Genomic DNA, 21165 nt, shown 5'->3' on the forward strand with positions numbered 1-21165 from the left:
GAGAGGAATTGCTTTATTATTGGTGACTGAGAAATAGTAAGTTACTTTGAAGATACTGCTGGCAAGTCAAAGGATACTGATAGCATTAACATACGTCCTGAGTTTTCTGGAGAGAAAGCTTTACCTGGCCATTGGGTCACCAGTGTTATTGTTTGTTTTTAAAAAGGCTGCCATATTCACTTGAGCTTCATGGGAAAGATGCAAATAACTAAAAACAAACAAACTGAACAAAAACCATGTTGAGATCAGGAACTTATATCAAGAAAGCAGAATATAGGTCTTCTAAAGTGAATGACACCCCTGTGTCTTAAGCCACCTGCCATGTGCAAGTATGTCCACAGGACAACAGTCAGCAGGTACTGACCAACATAAGAATATCCAGGGCTCACATGTCCCCCAGAGACTGCTTTGCTGTGTTCAACTGGTTCTGTTTCGGGATGAAGAAGCACACCGTACATTTTAGTGTTGTTTTCATCATAAGTTCCTCTGTCTTTGAGGTACACTTCAGTTAATAGAAATAATTTGTTTTCCCCAGTGGTGCCGAAGAATTAAGTATCTAAGCAATCAGCGAATTTGCTTAGTTGGATCAGTACTGTGCAGTCGGCATGCTACCCACTGCAGAATCCATAGCACTGGGGTCTACCACCACCAAAACTGAGACCTGATGAGGGTGCCCAATGATTTAGAAAGTTCAAGAGGACACTGGAGGGGATGTTCTTGACCAGTTTTCACCTTAAGCCTCCTGCCTTTTAAATGTTTTTAAACTTTATTTTTGAGAGAGACAGAGACCGAGCGTGAGTGGGGGAGGAGCAGAGAGAGAGGAAGACACAGAATCCGAAGCAGGCTCCAGGCTCTGAGGTGTCAGCAAAGAGCAGGATGTGGGGTTCAAACCCACAAACCATAAGATCATGACCTGAGCTGAAGTTGGACACTCAACCGTCTGAGCCACCCAGACACACCCAAACCTCCTGCCTTTTAAACACACTAAACTATTGCTGAACAGTGAGGCTTTTTCAGAAACTCTCTGTAACATAGGAGAGGGAATGCTGCCATGCAGAGTTGTAGATTGATAACAGGAAAAGGGGTAGGAAGGAAGACACGCCGGGGGAAAAGTGCCCAAACACCGTGCGTCCCGAGTACACGGTTGTACGGAGGCTGCGTTAGCTTCACGTTTTCATTGGTGGCAAAAAATACGTATTCTGCCTACTATGGACCGGATTCTGTTCCAGTTACCAGGGAAATAAGATGTGGCCACAGCAGGTGTCTGTCGTTATGGAGTCCATGTTCTAGGGTGGGTCGGTGGGAGTCCAGCAGTAAACAAAATAGTAAACCTACAATCTGTCAAATGGTCATAAGTAATATGAGGAAATAAAATGGAAAGGACAATGGGGGTGCTGTTCTGGGATAGTGCGTGTAGTTTTTTCTGTAGGGCATCAGAATAAGTTTCATGGATTAAAGTTACGTGTGAGCAGAAATGTGAGAGTAAGGGGGAAAGCCATGGTGGGGGAAGGACTCCAGACAGCTGGAGCAGTGGGGGGAAAGGCCCTGATGTTGGTATGCACATGGCGCTTTGGAAGAACAGTGCAGGAGGTTAATGTGGCAGGAGTGAAGTGAGCAATGGGAGAGCAGAGGCATGGTAGGGGGTGTGGCCAGATGGTGGGAAGCTACATAGACCATTGGACATAACTTCCACTTTGATTCCAAGTGAGATGGAAAACCACAGGAGGATTTGGGGCAGAGAAATGACTTGAGCGGACTTAGGTTGTAACACTATTACTCTGACTTTAGAGGTAAATCTGAAAGTAGGGAACCAGTTAAGTTATTATGAGGATGCAAATGGGGGACAGTTGGTAACAGTGAGCTGATGAGGATGACACCATGGTTTTGGCTCATCTGGAAGGACAGGGCTGCCATCTACTTAAATGGGGAGGCTGTGGGAGGAGCAGGATGCGGGGGTGGTCACGGGTTTGGCTTTGGATGTGTTAACTTTACAATCCCCCAGATGGCTCTTAGGCTGGAGTTGCGGAGTGGTCCCTTGAACTACCTGGTCTGCAGATTGAGTTGGGGCTAGAGAATAATAGATACTGGGAATCACCAAGGTATGGATGGTATTTGAAACTGAGAGATTGGTCAGAACTGCCTCCAGAGTGAGCACGGAAGGAGGAGAGCAGAGCGGCCTGGGTCCTATCAGGGTATTGATTCTGAATCCATAGAGAACAGACCGTTAATTAAAAATTTTCCTAATGTCCTGTCCCTTTTTAAATAGTTAAACATTATTCCCTTTTGAGACAGCTATACTGTTTAATAATTATTCCTGAATTTCCTTTTTTTTTTTTTAGATGGGTTTTACTTGATCAGTTGCTAGCACTATTTAAAATTGATTGATAGGTGTGGTTTTAGTCTGGAAATCTGATTTTTGTGGAAGATCATTTTTAAAAAGAACATATTAAAAGATGTTTGCAGGGCACCTGAGTGGCTCATCGGTTAAGTGTCCAACTTTGGCTCAGGTCATGATCTCATAGTTTGAGTTTGAGCCCTGCATGGGGCTCTATGCTAACAGCTTGGAGCCTGGAGCCTGCTTCAGATTCTGTGTCTCCCTCTCTCTCTGCCCCACCCCCACTAGCATGTGCTCTCTTTCTATTTGTCTCTCAAAAATAAACATTAAAAAAAGAGAAAGAAATGTTTGCGGGGGCACCTGGGTGGCTCAGGCAGTTGAGCATCTGACTTTGGCTCTTCATGAGTCTCTCTTTCTGCCCCTCCCCCTCTCGAGTGTGTGCACATGCGTGTGCACTCTTTCTCTCTCAAAATAAATAAATAAACATGAAAAAAAGAGACGTTTGTAGCCATGGAAACTTGAGGTCTCAGAAGTACTTATTACTCAAGATAGAAGGCAGCAGAAGTCTAGTATGCACTTTCTACTGTCATTTCCTTTTGAAAGTCTCACTTTGGTTTGTTTGTAGGCAAATCTGGTGAGAATTTGGAGGTTGTAGTATTGGTAGGCTATTAGTTCTGTCATGCTGAAGTTTAGTTATTTTTTTCCTTTTGACTTTTCTAGCCAATATTTGCATTTCTAAATGAAGAGAAGTTTACCGTGGATGGATGGACGGTTTATAACCCAGTAGAAGAATACAGAAGGCAGGTAAGTCACCAGGTACTATGGCAGGTGGTAAATCTCAAACATGTTGTCAGTCATACTCTGAGAATCAGTGAAATCCTTGCTTAGTACATTTTTAGTAGCAGTTACAGCTCATTTTATCAATCACTATGTAATTTATGAGCTCACTTCATAGTCGTATTCAAGTTGCATTGAAGGCTGGGTAGCCAGGTTCTATTTACTTCTGGTACATGAACAACATTAGTTGTGTGTTGTTCATGAAATGAATCAAATACGTGGAATCTACAGAAGTCAAACTTCTATATCTTACTATTTAGGAGTTCATGTCACTATATATTTACATATTTGGGAGCTTAACTATCACAGATAGATTGAAATTATATTTATTCTACTTTGCAGATTGAAATGAATTAGGACTTTTTCCCATAATGACGACTTCTCCAAGAAAGCTGTGATGAACGTATATTAGAATAGCTTTTACTGCTCTCTTCTGTAAACTTAACCGCTTGCATGTTTATTTGCTGTAATAAAGACAAGAGGCTTGGTACAATGTTGCTGTCCAGGGACAAAATCCTCTTACGGCCTTTTTTTTTGGTCAAGAAGAGCCTATGTTAAGTATTATGTAACAAGAGCCACAGTTTGACCTATGGCTTTAATCAAATTTGTAGACCAGGTAGGAGTTTTGTGATGGAGGTTTTCATAGTCCTCGTCCTACAAAGCTCTTAAAATAATTGGGAGCTTCTGTTGAGTGAGCTTTGAGAATCTGATGGAGCCCCAATTGCTTTATATTAAAAGGCAGTGAATATAAAGTAAAATTCTAGGACCCTAGACTTGAGGAGAACCTTCTGGTCACCACCTCCACGACCAAGCACCTGGGCTGATTATTTTTTTCTGTCTTGATCAGTGGTGTGCATACTCATAAGCAGATTCGATTCTCAGGAATGTGGGTGTTGGAGTTTGGATCACATGTATGAGATAGGGTATCCTATGCTTCCAGAAGCACGCTCTAGACTGGTGAATTTTCAAAGGCTGTATATAGGTTTCATTTTAATGAACTCTGTTTTGCGTCAGCTATTGAGGCAGAAGAAAGACCATTAAAACATTTTGCATGTTTTGGAGGCTTCCGTAGCATTATATATTTAAATATTTATACCTTTAGTTTGGGAGTATTACGGATAATATTAAGACTTATTTTGTAGGCCAGTGTTTCTAGCTTGAAACAAAACCATTTCTGTTTTTAAGATTGCATGCATATATGCACTGTTGAAGGTATCTTTTTCTAGACTGCCATTATATTTCATCTTTTCTTCTTATAACTTTCTCACGGGACTTATAACTCTCTAATTGGACTCAGCATCAGACTCACCTGTTTGGTCCGTGGTCTATAGGACCAGACCTAAGGAAAAGGTACAATGTCTGTCCCCACAGCAAGTACCCCCATAACTCACCTTCGTGTGTGTATTTGTGTATTTGTGAGTGTGGGGAGAGAATATTCCACCACCTCTGGATCTCGTCCGTGCTAGACGCGGTTTTGTGGGTAGCTGGCAGGATGAGCAGTGTACTCCATGTCTCCCTGTCACGTTAGCCATCTGCTTAGAAAGCTCATGGTTGTATTCCTCACACAGCCTGTTGAGCGACCACCAGTCCCAAACAACTTGATTGAAAACACTTAGGAGGTGGCGAAATGAGCCTCCCCAGAGGGGTTTTCCTTTCCTCTTCCCCTCTGTGACTTTCTGCATAAACTTAGCCTCTTTCTACTTTGGAGCAGACTGAAGCATTCACTGTTTGGAATAGGGAGAGGAAGTTGCCCAATCTCTCTTCTGCCCTCAGCTGGACACAGGTTAAAATTACGTGGTACATTTTTCTCTGGGGTGAGAAGGGTGCATAGGTGGGAGATGCACTTGGGTTTTCTTTGTCATACATGTAGTAAGGAGTACTTTGACACGAAATGAAGGAAGATCTGAAATTCAAGAGAATCTTTATTCACCAATGATATTTTAGAAACCACCATCGTTTTGTCTTGTGTTCTTATGTTGTCCACATTACTGATTTGGCTCCCTTTATTATAAATCAGTAGACCATCCCTTCCCTGTGGTCAAAGAGGCATGCGCAGACTCTTCTGGGATGAAGAACAGAGACCCAAGGCCAATCCTGGGACAGAGCCGCGCAGTGCTGACTTGGACTTTCTTCTCTCCTGCAGGGCTTGCCCAACCACCACTGGAGAATAACTTTTATCAATAAGTGCTATGAGCTGTGTGACACCTACCCTGCTCTCCTGGTCGTTCCGTATCGTGCCTCAGACGATGATCTCCGGAGAGTTGCAACTTTTAGATCCAGAAACCGAATTCCAGTGAGTACTCCAGTTAACGATTTCCTCAAAGACTGCCTTTTATCCCGTAAGAACAGGAATCCAGTCAGAGACACACTCTTGGCATCTCAGTCCACCATGTCATTTCTGAGTGCCTGCTGAGCGCGCAAGCACCGCACGGACCGGGCCAAGCAGCGAGGCGCACTCGTCTTCCCGGAGCTCAGAGTCCGGGGCGGAGAATGGGTGCAAGTCTGCAAGTCGTCCCCGTGCAGGAGAGGGTGGGAGGGGTGCGACCGTACATAAAGCGGAAGGACACAAGAAAGTACAGGGTCTGTCCGGCCTTCACCTGTGCAGCCCATGGCTGAAGTGCGACGGGCTCTCCATGAATGTTGGTCCAATCATACCGGAAACAACACACTGGCACTCCTGGGTCACAGAGCACACGCGCCTCTATTAGGGTCAGCTCAGCCTCGTCCTGCTTGCCGGCTGCCTGAGTGCCAAGTGCACAGGGTTCCAGACCATGTGCGTACGCTCTCCTTGGACCAGGTGTGCCAAGTTCTCTTTGGCTCGGGAATATTTATGTATGAGTCACACCACCAACTGTGTGTACATAAATTTTCTTGACTAAAAATTTAGAGAATTTTTCCTCTCTTAATTTTTAGAGCATGTCATAATAAGCACGTAGTTTTGTTTTGCTTTTTCTAAATAACAGATTTTAGAAAAACAAGGACAGAAGAAATTAAGATTTAATGTCACCTTGCCTTTAGCTCCCAAGTCTAGACAGTTTTTCTCCTTAAAAGGACATTTGTGTGAAACTTTGGTCTAGCGTCAACATAATAGGAATTACATCTTTTTAAAGTTCACTCGTTTCTCTAATGAGTGTCTGTTCATATCATAGTGATGTATATTGTACTTGAACATATGTTCTTCATCTCATTTCACCAAAACACAGTGCCAACGAGGCCAGAGTTACAAGTTTACTCGTCTTGTGCTCTGCCGTGACATCCTTTCCCGTGGCCGTAGACCCCACCCCTGCCTTGGCCAGCTCTCTGGCTAATACTTGTCTCGCCCGCAGGAGAACGAGGCCAGGCTAGTGTGGATTGACTTGCTCATGCCTTCATTCGGTTGAACATCTACCATGTCACACGTGTGTGTGTGTTTCATGGGATTTGGGGCAGGAGAGGAATTGTGTATGTGTCTGGATATGTGTGCTTGTATTTTGTGGGATTTGGGGCAGGAGAGTGGATGAGTATGTGTATGTGTGTGTTATTTCATGGGACTTGGGACAGGAGAGGAGATGAGAGAGAGAGTGTGTGTGTATTTCATGGGATTTGGGGCAGAAGAGATGAGTGTGTGTGTATGTGTGCGTGTGCGTGTGTGTGTATTTCATGGGATTTGTGGCAGGAGAGCAGATGAGTGTGTGTGTGTGTGTGTGTGTGTCACAGGATTTGGGGCAGGAGAAGAGATGTGTGTGTGTGTGTGTGTGTGTGTGTGTGTGTGTGTGTGATGGAATTTGGGGCAGGAGAGGAGAGGAAACAAGTGGGATCAGGCTGCCATCTTGAACCCTAGTTTCCACTCTTCTGAGTGAATGAGTGCTCACTGTAGAACACATAGGATGCTTAACTTTTTACTTATTTACCCATTTTCATTGATCCTTCTTCCTTCATAATGATAACAAATTTGTATTTTTTCCTAATAAAACTAAAACTAATAAGCTGTTTATCACATCTATACCTTTATAGATTACCGTGCTTAATCATGTACCTAACCACCTGACTCTTGACTGTAACCCAGAAAATATATTTGCTTTTTAATGTGAAATCCTTAGTATTTGATATCCAGTTCTTTTTTATTTTTTATTTTTTTAACTTTTTTTAAAATATTTTATTTATTTTTGATACAGAGAGAGACAGAGCATGAGAGGGGGAGGGGCAGAGAGAGAAGGAGACACAGAATCTGAAGCAGGCTCCAGGCGCTGAGCTAGCGTCAGCACAGAGCCTGATGTGGGGCTCGAACCCACGAACATGAGATCTGACCTGAGCCACAGCCGGAGGCTTAACGGACTGAGCCACCCAGGTGCCCCTCAGTTCTTTTTTTAAAAGCCCATATAAAAATACAAAAGAAATTGATGAGAAAGCAGTCTTGTTATTTTGTGCATACATAAGATATTAAGTATTATAAGATATCATTTAATAACAAAATGATCTACATGCATCGATATTCCCGTGAATGCATACATATGTTCTCAGATGCATTCCTTTGTTCTCACGTAGTTCTGTCTTAATGTTACAGAAGTCCTTAAGACATAAGTAATACATAGTAATTTCAGACATTTTACCAAACATCAGTAAAGAAAAAGAATTCTGTCACCTAGTGAGAACCACAGTTAACTTGGTTCTTTTTAATTTTTTGCTATTATAAACAATGCCGGGATCAGCATCTTTTTTGGTGGCTAAATATTTGTGTACATCTTTATCTATGGCTACTAGATATTAACCTTAGTAGGAATAACCTAATATAGTACCATATACTTTGAAAGCCATCACAGTAGTTGATGCTGTGAAGCTACCATTATTTATACCTGTGAGCCAGATAGTCAGCATCCTTTTAAAAAGGTAGTCAAGGGGCGCCTGGGCGGCACAGTTGGTTACACATCCGACTCTTGCTTTCAGCTCAGGCCATGATCTCATGGTTCATGAGTTCGAGCCCCATGTCAGGCTCTATGCTGACAGTGTGGAGCCTGGTTGCGATTCTCTCTCTCCCTCTCTCTGACCCTCCTCTGCTTTCTCTTTTAAAAATAGGAGCGCCTGGGTGGGTCAGTCGGTTAAGCATCTGACTTTGGGTCAGGTCATGATCTTGTAGTTCATGGGTTCTAGCCATGGATCAGGCTCTGTGCTGACAGATTGGAGTGTGGAACCTGGTATGGATTCTGAGTCTCCCTCTCCCTCTGCCCAACCCCACTCATGCTCTCTCTCAAACATAAATAAACATTAAATAAGTAAATAAACATAAAAGAGTAGTCAAGAGCCCACAAGAAAAAGAAAAGAAGTGAAACAACTTACAAGAGTGCATTTCTTAATGTGGTCTGGTGACTCCAGCCTTCAACCTCCCAAGCAGAGAGAAGAGGGGTGCAGGAAGGGGGGACACGGGTGGTGGCACAGGGCAGTGTCTTGCCCAAGACCTGATTTCAATTTAAAACTTGGGAGGGTCTCTATCAAATAATAAGTCTCTTATGTGTAGCAGTATTCTCTTTTGAAAGTGATCTTCTATCAAATCAACATGTTGTACCGCTCAAACTTACAGTGCCACTTACCACTTACATCGCAGTAAACCTGAAAAGTTACAACTACGTGCACATGTAAAAGTGATCTCGTGTCTTTTACCAGTCTCAAAGCAAGGACCACAGGAGGCAGACTGGGCAGGTCCCAGCTCCAGCTTGCTGGCTAGAAAATGGAGGTCAGGGAGGGCCCGTGCTTGGCCCAGCGCTTCCCAGTTCTCAGCCTTTGGACTCTTAGGAGCCACGGTGGTGTTTTATACGGGTCTCTGCATGGCACAAAGTGAATGAGTATTCGTTCTTGCTGTCATATCATCTTTTCTCACTAACCTAATGTCGACATCGCACGCATTGATTGTTATGAACATCGGTGCTTGTCATTTGCCATCATGGCAGGGGTGACTTCAGGGATGACGGCCCAGTTGGCCTTCCATTAAGTGAGCTCAGACACTCCTGCTGCTTTAGTTCCTTCTCAATTTCATAGTTTTTCATATCTCACTCCACGGGTTGCCTGGCCTGCCCCTAGGAGGTACTTTGTATGTATTCTTCATGCGCCTACCCTGGCAAAGGAGACTGAAGTGACACAGTCTGTGAGCTCAGTGCCCTGGCTGCAGCCACGGCAGACATGTGCCTCCCCCGGAGCCCGCACTCTTGCCCCCCCCCCCACTCAGCACTCACCTCCTGGCTCTTTTTTGGCTGTTGATCAGCTTTGAGGTCTAATTTACCTGCTAAACAATTCACCCACTTAAAGTGGACGAGTCTGCAGTTTGTATTGTTTTATATTATAAGCTACCTTTTATGGGGGGGTGTTTGTCCTGCACTCTGGCTTGGAAACCGGGTAGCACACCTGCTAGGCTTCTGTGCAAAGGACACCTCCCCAAGCTTCCTTGTGGGAGCTCCGAGAGGTCTTTGGTCATCCTGAAAGCTTTTTTTTCTTCCCTTTCCCTTGGGTTTTCTCCCCACTGGGTGACATTCTAAAATGTAGACTGTTGGGAAGACGACCTATAGATGTTGACTTGGTATTATGGAGACATATTGTACCCGAGGTGATTTCCTTTACATATCACTGAGAAATCCAGTGTAAGCTACAGAACAAAAGTGACATCAGAACTTTTTATTTCCTATAAGGGATAGAATTTTTTTTTAGGTAAGCATTTAACTTCTATGAGAAAACACTAGTAAAGCAATTGGTTATTCTAGCCAACTGTGGATAATCATCACTGGTAATTCCGTGTTGTTGAGCACGTGGAATAGAATCGTAGGTGAACCAGTATTGTGTTTTGGCAAAATCAGATACACTTTATTATGATTGTCAGTGCTTTTTTTTTTATTGTATTTCTGTTTTGCGATTTGTTTTTTTTTTTTTTCCTGATAGCTTAAAATTTCTGAACTAACCTTAGGTGCTGTCATGGATTCATCCAGAAAACAAGACCGTCATCGTGCGTTGCAGTCAGCCTCTTGTGGGTATGAGTGGTAAGCGGAATAAGGATGATGAGAAGTATCTCGATGTTATCAGGGAGACTAACAGGCCAATTTCGAAACTCACAATCTATGATGCGAGACCCAACGTAAACGCAGTGGCCAACAAGGTGAGTGCGTCAGTGACATGATAGATGCTGGCCTTGCATGCGGCATGCCGTGTTTTACAGGATTGCTTTTGCCGTGGCCTGTCACCAATGCCGGCTTATGGTAGTTAGCTGAAATAGGAAAACTGCTTTGCTGACGTACGAAGTCAAAATGTGTCTTAAAACATAAATCTGTTAATATCAAATGAGAATATTTAGGTAAATTAGATGAGTATCGAACTACAATGAACTTCAATCCTGGTGAAAGTTTAAGTGTTTTTGGAGCGTGTTAAGCTGTTGCACCTCCAGGGAGCTGTGGGAGGCTGGAATGGTTAAATCCTAAGTCTGTAGCTTTATCCAGTCCCTTCACTGCACTCGTTAGTCTTCTCATTTGTATAAGATAATTCAATAAATGAGGAGATCTCTGTATATGGATTTTACAGTCATGCACAACGTTACTGTTTGCAGTGGCAATCTGTCTCCATTGTCTTCTTGGCCTTCTTAAGCAGAGTGTACCAAGTGCCCCTAAAATTGATCAGGGACATCGCTGTGAACATCAGTGACTATGTAGCATTGTTTCAGAAGCTGCCGCAAGGTATAAGGCTGTTTGCCCAGACTCTAAAGGGCCCCAGATTGATATGCTTTTTACATTTGATTTCTCCTTCTCGTTGTTTTTTTCCATCTCCTATTATTGCTAGCTGTCACTCGCAAGTGCTTATAGTGGCCTTGCCCTGTGTTGTTTGCCACCATTCTGCCTTTCAGATTTATTGTTTCTCATCAGCTGTAGGCTTAAATTTCATCATCTTGAATACTTTGCTTATCCCGCGGTCACTTTTCTGGCATCTTCAATTATTCGTAGCACAAGGCAAGAACCCGAAAGCCAAACACGTCGTGCAGTGGCTCAGAGAATTGCAGCAGCTTCCTAAATGGAAATGTGTGTAAATCGGCAGGCGCGCAGGGCTCCGCCTATAGTTGTTTGCACACGGAGCGTGTGTCCTACACGTTTGCATCGGTGGTCCCCTCTGTTCCCTGTGTGCTCATGGACCGACTATCTGTTACTGCACTAAAGTTTTTGTTTCATTAAGGGAAGTGATTTTCAAATTTTATGTAAACCAATCAGGGAGTGTTACTGGTGAGTAAATTAAAAATTATAAGGAAAACATGTAGGAAATTAATTCTAAATATGAGTATCTTCTTGCACTCTTCGTAACTTTAGATATTTCTGTTCCTTTCCTCATATATAATTGAGACTTCAAAACGTATATGAAACGCAATATCTGCATGTACACATTTAGCCTGAAATAGATATGATGCTACATTAAAATGAAGTAAAATTTAGAAAGAATATTTTAAAATATGGAAATATATAAAACAAATGCCTTCATCATATTAACTCTCGAGCTTACGGCTATAGCAGTAGAATTGTTGACCGCCTTTTTAACACTCAGGAAATAAGCCTGTATTACTCGTCCTCATAGGGATGAAGCGAAAGAAAAAATTAAGGAAAAAACCTAAGCTCTAAAGATCTCTGCAGCATTCTTTAAAAACCAGGCTCCAGTTCCCTCCTCCCTCAGCCCTGTCTCTCCCCTCGTCATCTATATCCATAGCAACAGGCCCTTGAACCCTTGTGTTTTCATATTAGATAATCTGGATTGTTCCTTTCTGTTGAAGAGAAGGAAACTGAAAAGACTTCAAACTAACCAGGGATGCAGAATTGAAACTTTTGGGAATTCAATCTATGTTTGACTAGTTGATTTTTACCCTTGTGACTTCTCTTCTCTTTGGACTTAATTGTTCCTTTCTTGTGGGATTTAGAAATTTACAACCCCCAATGTAATAAGCAACATTACACGATTTTAAAGTAAACAAACCAACCCCAGGCATAGATAAGACTCAGCACCAGGCTGCTTACTTTTGTGGCGGTCTGCTGCGTCGAATTAAAGTGGAACCGCGTTACTGTCTGTCTTTGCTCTGGGAATGAGCAGTAAATATAGTTGTCCTTCCATCTTTTTTCTTATTGTTGCATAGTATCTTCAGTTACGTTTGAAAGAAACTCCAGGATTAAGAATCTGTTTGAAAATCATTGTAGCTTTTTAAAGACTACATGTGTAGAGAAGCAGATCATCTGTGGGGGGGTGATATATGTTGTTGCTTTATACCCTTGTGGCTCCAGCGAAACTTAGGCTTGCTATTTCCTCCCCAGCTGGGAGCCTGCAGCTTCCGGAAGTGACTGCCAGGTGGATAGGAGCGCCTCTGTCGTGGCCCGGGATGGGGCTGCAGAGGACTGTGCCCCGAGGCACGGGTAACCAACAAGAGGGCAATGCGGCTCATCTGTCGGTTCATCAGCTAGTAACTTTTTAAAAACGACAACGTGAATGTGTATTGTCTACTTCCAATTGATGATGCTGTTTGTAACAAGCTTTAAAAATATATTTCTAAGGAGAATCCATTTTCTCACTTAGAGTGTGTGGAGACCAGGACCTCTGGCTTGTACACAGGTCTTCAGGTTTGCGATTCGAGTGCCTACCTTACTTCCATAGTAGGAAAGTACTAGGGCTGCAGCCAACCCTGGGAAAACCCACAGGACGCATGGCTTTTCTGTTCTGAGTTACAAGTTATATGTTCTTTCTATTGTTATAAATATAAAGAAAATAGGCAAAATGTACCAATAACACATTTGTCCCATGCCTCCCCCTTCCATTTCAGCTTATAGACATTGCTTTCTTGGCAAGTCTTTGAATTATTTAACTTTTTCTTAAAGGGCCACAGGCCACATGTTCCATGGCATTTTAAAACATTAAATAGAATGCAGCCAGGTTCTTTAGCAAAACCATTACATTTCTTTTTCTCTCCGTGGAAAATGGGGATCTTCACCATGCTGTGAAGGTGAACTGATGCCTACCTGGCAAGATAATACTTCCAGGCGCTGTGGTGTAGGCGCTGTGGTGTAGGTGGGGGCCTCCCCTCGAAACCTTTTGTTCTTTACAGGCCTACTAGTGTGGCTCTCCATCCTTGGTGTTTACACAGCAGACAAAAGTCATGGTGCACTAGAGAAGGTTTGGGCTTTAATCAAACTCAAGCAGCTTGAATTCTGATTACCTTGGGAATTTGGGGATTGTTAAATAGTATCTCTTCTCTTTTGCAAAATGGGGAGAGTAATACCTCCCTTGATTGCAGCATTGCCGTAAGAATTAGAGAAGATTATGTGAAGTAAGAATCATTATCTGGGACCTCCCTGGGGCTCATTAAATAGTGGCTGCTGTTAGCTGTGATAGGTGCCCGCCTTCAGTCCTGTTTAACCTACCTAAGTCTTGCTGCCTATTCTCTGCGAGAGAACATTGAGGCTCAGGGAAATTGAGGGCCTTGCCTCAACTCACATCGCAAACAGGGGCTCAAGCGCCTCCCCCCTCTTCCACCCACCCTCTGCTGCTGCTAAAGGAGAGTACTTCTCCAGAACTGATAGAGGACAAGGACCCTTGAGAACCTCCTCTTGCCTTTCCAGATCCAGAAGAAGAGCTAGTAATTATGAGACATTTTGAAATGATTTTTTTTCTTGTGTGAATACAGATCCCCAGGAAATTGCCAGCCTGTTATTTTTTTCTAGCTCAGAGTGTGACTAATGTTGTTGAGGCTCAGGGTTGGATAGGAAGTCAGGTCACGTCAATCACCGTATCTAAGTAGGAAGGTTTTAAGTTGAGATTTGGAAAACCAATAAGTTGAAATATTTGGGTAAGTTACTGATGAAGTAGAAAACCCAACTGATTGTTTGTATATCTTGCTGTTTCTCAGGCAACAGGAGGAGGATATGAAAGTGATGATGCATACCATAATGCCGAACTTTTCTTCTTAGACATTCATAACATTCATGTTATGAGGGAATCTTTAAAAAAAGTCAAGGACATTGTTTATCCTAATGTGGAAGAATCTCATTGGTTGTCCAGTTTGGAGTCTACTCATTGGTTAGAACACATCAAGGCAAGTATACATATATTTATATATATATATTTTTTAACCTTTATTTATTTTTGAGAGACAGAGAGAGAGCAGGGGAAGGGCAGAGACAGAACACAGAATTCGAAGCAGGCTCCAGGCTCTGAGCTGTCAGCACAGAGCCTAACGCAGAGCTCAAACTCACGAACTGTGAGATCATAACTTGAGGCCGAAGTCGGATGCTTAGTTGACTCAGCTACCCAGGTGCCCCCAAGACAAGTATATTTTTTAAAAAAGATTCACATGTGTAAAAAATGAAGTCATTGTTCAGTGGAACATGAATCTTTTTTAATTCCTTCAGTTTTAAAATTGAGCAGTTATTTGCAGTGTAGGGTTCTACATTTGATGGTTTTGTGTCTGTTTATAATTTGCTTACCCGAATTAAAGATTTCACAGCATCACTCCAGAACAGTTTGAAAGGGGCAGAGACGTCACTTTCTGTGTTGTCAATAGCATGTAAGTGGGATTTCATGCAGATTTAGTTTGGGAAAGCCAATTTATAATCTAACAGTTCCTCGGTATGACCCTCAAGGACCTAGAGATAGATTGTTTTTATTGAAACTAATCTCAAATCGAATTATTTTAAACCATGAACTTTGTGCTTTGATAATATTCAACCTTCCATCTTGATAAAGGTATCGGAGGCCTGCAGTGTAAAAGTACTTGAAGCTATCTGAAGAAACTAACACTTTTAGAAGCCACCATTTAGTTCTGTAAACAAACAAAAAGCCCACTTTTACTGGGTGCATTACTAATATAGATTGTTTTCTAGTCAAATTGTAGTTTCAAATTTGATAGGAGATTAGTAATAGGGGAAACTGGGTCGGGTATATGCGAACTTTTCTTTAGTTCCTTTCTAACTGTTCTAATAAATTTAAAACTATTCTAAAATAAAAAAATGTATTTTTAAAAAACAGTGCACTCTTACATGCACAGTATTGCGCCAGACCTCATGAATAGAAGAAGGCACGAGACCTGCTTCCTGCCTTTGAGGAGGTTGATGTGGTGAAGACACTGTATGTCCGGGTGACAGGAACACTTCTACTCCGTGGTGCGGTGTGTCAAGTGGACGGAGCAGGCCCTTTGGGACTTGGTGGGACTTGAAAGAAGTAGGGGTGAGGGAACCCATTCTAGAGAAAGAGGCAGTCTGGACCAGAGCCCAGGAACAGGCCTGGTGGAGGCCTCTCGTTGGGAAGAGTGAGGATTTCTGGAGTTGGAGGTTAATCTCAGAGACCTGGGGAAAGCCAAGTGGTCAAAGGCCTTGACTGTCAAGCTGGGTTGTCGGAAGCCCCGGAGGTTTTGGAGTAGTGATGTAGTTTAGGAAACTGTTCTGGCAGCTGCTTATAGGAAAGGGAAGAAGGTAAAGTCAGAAAACAACCACGTTAGGTGTCCAGGGGCAGAGTGGTAATGATCAGAATTAGAACACGTCTGGGTGCAGATGGAGGCACCACGAGAGAGACGGACACAAGAGCTTTCCGAGGAAGGGCCTGTGGGGCTTGGTGGTTACCTAGATTCAGGGCCTCCGGAAGCGTAGGCCGATGCCGAGAGGGTGCAGCTGGGTAACGGGGCCGACGGCGACACCGTTTGCAGATGCAGGGTTGTCCTGAGCAGGATCGCAGGAAGAAAAACGTCAGCCATTTGAGGCAGCGGCAGGCCCTCCGCCTGGTGACGTGTAACAGGCGCTTTTCTTCCTGCAAAGTGGACCTCGGAACAGAGGCTTGGGATCCAGACGGAAACGTGAGAATCAGCCATTGGACAGCCAACTCTAGCTGAGCCCTTTAATGAAGATGCTGAGAGGGCCACGTTAGCGAAGATCCTTGCTGAGCTTATGGGCTTGCGATCATTTTGAGTTTCTTCTTTGTAGTTTTGTTCGTCTTCTCCATTTTTATCCAGCGAATATATATTTTACAAATAAGGGGGCGAGCTTTTTTTTTTCTGAAACAGAGGGCATAGGCACAGGAATTATTAGACAAGATGACTCACCTCCTACTCTCTCAGCTCAATAGAAGAGAAACTGGTCAGAAGTAGGTTTTCTTCAATGGCTCACGTGTCTGAAGCAATCGGGAGTCAAGGCCATCTGCATAAGATGAAGTATGGAAGTGGGGACTTAAGGAAAATGGAAAATGCTATAAAATGCCCCTGTAAGTTTTTATCATTTTGCTCAAAGAGAGGGAGATACGAAAAAAGTGAAAGAAATCATCACTGTTCTGTCTGGAGACCGTCTGTAACTGGCGCCCAGAGAGACACCTGTAACCATATCTGAGTCTTCAGTCTCTGCTTCCACGATCGTGTCGCCTTCTCTCTGGGAAATCTCCCTCGCTCCCTCTTATCAGGTTGTATGGGATGGAATTTAGGGCCCACCTGCCTAATCCAGGATAGTCTCTCCGTCTCAGAGTCAGTGTCTTGATCACATCTGCAAAGTCTCTTTTAACCAAAGAAGGCAGTATTCACAGATTTAGGGGCTAAGACCTGCGCATCTTTGTAAGCATTATTCAGCCTCCTGTGCAATGTTGTGGCCCCAGGACTGCTGATAGACACGTGGCATGGCCACCACTAACCTACATGCAAGCAAAACAGTCCCACCACTGTGCGACACAGGGCAGGCTTTGCAAGCGAAAAGACCATCACCTTGGCACGTGTTCCGTATCATCATTCTAGTCCACTGATGGAGCCCCGACAGGGTAGAGTGTTTCTCTGATTTCTGGAGCTTACATTTTTTCTCTGTCCTTTTTTTTTTTTTTAAGGTTTATTTTTGAGAGAGAGAGAGAGAGACAGAGTGTGAGTGGAGGACAGGCAGAGAGGGAGACACAGAATCTGAAGCAGGTTCCAGGCTCTCTTAGCTGTCAGCACAGAGCCCGAGGCAGAACCTATGGACCCTGAGATCATGACCTGAACTGAAGTCGGACGCTTAACCGCCTGAGCCACCCAGGCGCCCCGTGCCCCGCTCTGTCCTCCTCAGCACTCTTCCCCAGTAGGCCTTCCTGTGTAAGAGGGACACATTACTGTGTGTTTCCTAGAAGGCGACTAGCCGGCGGCCAGCACTCGTTGAACACATGGTCTATGTCATCATGTTGTGGGGATTCTCTCCTTTAGTCCAACACAGGCTTGTGCTGGGGGTACCATTACTTTAAAAAGGAACCACAGTGCTGTCATTGGCTCACTGTGTGACATGTCAAAGGTGGTGGAAGGGGATTTCAAGACCAGGCTTCAGACCATTGAGCCAGTATAGTGGGCACCACTTGCCATCAGTCACAAGTCCATCTGATTAGTTAAGGGTTTCCTGTAATGTTTTTGCAAATACGATTTCATTTCATTAGATAACTACCAGTGTTCCTGTCAAGAAGCAATGGTGGGAATTCATACTCTTTTTCCCAAACACCTAATAATCTTTCAAGATAATTGGCTAAGATTGCGTCCATTTTTCACAATGAGGGACGTGTCTGGAATGAAGTTGCCTTCTGTAAAAATGTACCACAGACTCAGCTTCCTTCACTTGAACTCAAGTGACCATGCTGCATTACCGTTTCTTCACAAGTGCCTTAAAAAATTGTAAACAGGAATTTGAGGAGATACTTAAAATGCCCAAAGAAATAAAGCTGCTTTAGCCATTTTAAAAGCAGTGATTTTTGCACGAATAATTGATGTGCCATCAGGAATCCTAACCTGTCTTTCTTGGAACTACTTTGTCCACATATCTTTAGTTACTGTTTACGTCAAAATGAGAAAAGTACCTATTTTGAGGGACGCCTGCCCAGCTCACTTAGCAGAGCAAGTGACTCTAGATTTCTTGTGTTTAGGACCCACGTTAGGCATAGAGGTTACTTTAAAAAAATAAATAAAATTTAAAAAATAACAACAGAAAGTACGTATCTGTAAAGTTTTATACACCAGGTCTTTCACTTACTCTGACTTTCCTTGAGTTAGTGAAAACTACCACACTACTCAGCTATTGCACAGCTGTTGCAATTTGGGGAGCCCCCAGACGGCATCATGTGGATGAGCGGCCGATGAGCACATGAAAACACGGAGCCTTCCGACACGGACAGTGGCAATGTGAAGTGGTACAACCACTTTTGAAAACAGTTGAGCAGTTTCTTAAAAAGTTAAATAAGCATACATGTACTATGTGATCCAGCCATTTCACTCTTTGGCATTTATCCAAGAGAAATGAAAACTCACAGCAGCGTCATTCATAGTAATCAAATGCTAGAAACAACTAAATGTCCGTCAGCTGATAAATAGATAAATAAAATGTGATCTGTCAATAGAATGGAGGATTTTGTGGTTTTTTGACCTTAAAGAGGAAGGAGGGACCGATACATGATACAACGTGGATGTACCTTAAAAACACACTGCTAAGTGAATTAAGCCAGACATAAAAGACCATCTAATTTGGAGTGCCTGTGTGGTTCAGTCGGTTAAGCGTCTGGCTTTGGTTCAGGTCGTGATCTCTCAGTTCGTGGGTTCGAGCCCCACGTCAGGCTCTGTGCTGACAGCTTGGAGCCTAGAGCCTGCTTTGGATTATGTGTCTCCCTCTTTCTGCCTCTCCCGTACTCATATATTCTCTCTCTCTCTCAAGAATAAATAAACATAAAGAAAAAGAAAGACCACCTATTTTATTATTTCTCTTATGAGATTTCTAGTAAACACAGAACTATAGAGAAAGAAAGCAGATCACTGGTTGCCAGGAGGTGAGGAAGGCAATAAGGGTTGACCTCAGATCGCACAGTGAGACTTTTTGTGGGTGATGGATTGTGATGATGGGTGCACAACTGTATAAATGTACAAAATCTTATCAAACCACACACACATGGGTAAATTATATGGTCTGTAAAGGATAACTCCATAAGCACCTGAATCATCCAAAAATGACATCATGGCAATAAATGTTTATATACATAAATTTAATAGTAATTCTAAGTCTCAGAATTTTACTAGAAGGCCGTCCCTGTATCCTTACATAAGTATTCTGTCTGTGAGCTACAGAGTAGTCCATATTTTCTCAAGTTAAAGGCTCAAAGGTGATTTTCATTGTATCAGGCCTTTAGGGTCTAGACCTGTTGGACCAGTGATTTTTGTAAAATGATCGCTGTTAAGGGTTGCATTGTCTCCTGCCCCCCCCAAATTCATATCTTGAAGTCCTGAGGTATTCCCCCACCCCCATACTTCAGGGTGTGAACTTTTTAGATATAGGGTCACTGCAGGTGCAGTTCGTTAAGATGAGGTCCTACTGGAGTAAGGTGGGCCCCTAATCCAGTCAGCCTGTTAAAACCTGTAATTTCACATTTCAGCCGTGTCTTACAGCCACCTATGGACTCACTTGTTCTTTCGCAGCTTGTTTTGACGGGAGCCATTCAAGTAGCAGACAGAGTTTCTTCAGGGAAAAGCTCAGTGCTCGTGCATTGCAGCGATGGATGGGACAGGACCGCGCAGCTGACGTCCCTGGCTATGTTGATGGTGGACAGCTTCTACCGGAGCATTGAAGGGTTTGAAATATTGGTACAAAAAGAATGGATAAGTTTCGGACATAAATTTGCATCTGTAAGTAAAGCATAAAGCTCATGTTTTAAATGTCAGGCCACTGCCATCTGAGATTTAAAACCTAGTCCTTAAATCACATATTTGCTTTAGAAAAGAAAAATCCGAGGCATCAAATGACAAGTACTACAGGTTTGAAAATGTGTTAATGCCTTGGGTTAAGTGGAAGTTGTTTTAGGTGACATCTTTATCCATCTGAACTATTTGCAGTTTGACTTGAAAGTAATACCAGGAGCCTGCGTGGAAATGTTGACACTGATTTGTGTGAAAGAAGGAAGATAGGATGACACTTCTTTCTCAACTACTGTTAGAGCCAAATACCTTTTACACAGAGGCTAGATCTTACTATTATTCTTGGAAACACATATTTCAAGCTCTCCTTTCCAGATATCCTTTGCATAAGCCTTCTGAACAACGTTGCTCAGATGATTCTCATCCACATTTCCTAAGTAGCGTGCATAACATTTTCAAGTAGAAAGGATCATGGTTAATAAATGAATAAGTGGTGGGGCTTTTGTCTTGTTTTTAAGAGAGAAAGAACTTACTTTCAATTACAACAATCACATGCTTTTGGACACGGTTTCAAGGCTTCAAACTTGAGGGTTGGTCCTTCCGCGCCACTAACATAACCGCAGGGAGGTCTGGCCCTGGCTCCCTGCAGCTGCCCGGACTGGTACAGAATCCCAGCCAGATGAAATAGTTGGGACACATGTGATGACACTTTGCCAGTTGGTATTGCTATCTTATAAATGTTTATATACTTGATTTCCACTAGTTCAACACCTCATAATATTTTTTATACTGCCAAGGAAAAAGATACTATGCACTCTCTGAGAAATTTGGATTGGAAAGCAGATCACAGACTTGTATTGTCACATTTTGTGGATTGTATGCTTTCTCAGTCTTGTACCTGTAAATTAAAACAAATCATCTTCATCAATTCCTTTCAGAGAATAGGTCATGGTGATAAAAACCACGCCGATGCTGACCGATCTCCTATTTTTCTACAGTTTATTGATTGTGTATGGCAAATGTCAAAACAGGTAAGGGATATATATATATATATATGGTAAAGAGACATTTGACTCAGTGTTTAAATATTTTGATCTAATATCTGGGATTTGCGTCACAGTAATACAGGGAAGAGAGAGAGATGAAACTTGTTCCATCTCTATTTACATTCATATGTTAATAATTGTTGAAGCTGCATGATAGATATATGGAGTTTGCGGTTTGATTCTCACTACTATTTATGACTGGGGTTTTCCGTACTGTTTTATAAATTCGATATTTAACTACAGTATCTCTACTCATGGACTTGACGGTACCAAGTGGTCTTTTCCATTCCCTCTCTAATGGTATGTGTATATAGCTA

General features: G+C 42.8%; 1 protein-coding gene across 2 annotated transcripts in view; it reads left to right on the plus strand.

The window, feature by feature from the left end:
* The window catches only part of MTM1 (myotubularin 1), a 91411-nt gene that overhangs the window by 56797 nt on the left and 13449 nt on the right, over nucleotides 1-21165 (plus strand). For both annotated transcript variants that reach the window (XM_029930337.1, XM_029930339.1), the window contains exons 7-12: nucleotides 3056-3139; nucleotides 5316-5465; nucleotides 10098-10286; nucleotides 14052-14237; nucleotides 19587-19793; nucleotides 20741-20833. In XM_029930337.1, coding sequence (XP_029786197.1) covers nucleotides 3056-3139; nucleotides 5316-5465; nucleotides 10098-10286; nucleotides 14052-14237; nucleotides 19587-19793; nucleotides 20741-20833 — 909 coding nt within the window. The remainder of the gene's footprint in view (nucleotides 1-3055; nucleotides 3140-5315; nucleotides 5466-10097; nucleotides 10287-14051; nucleotides 14238-19586; nucleotides 19794-20740; nucleotides 20834-21165) is intronic.

This window comes from Suricata suricatta, chromosome X (assembly GCF_006229205.1).
Source record: "Suricata suricatta isolate VVHF042 chromosome X, meerkat_22Aug2017_6uvM2_HiC, whole genome shotgun sequence".
NCBI lineage: Eukaryota > Metazoa > Chordata > Mammalia > Carnivora > Herpestidae > Suricata > Suricata suricatta.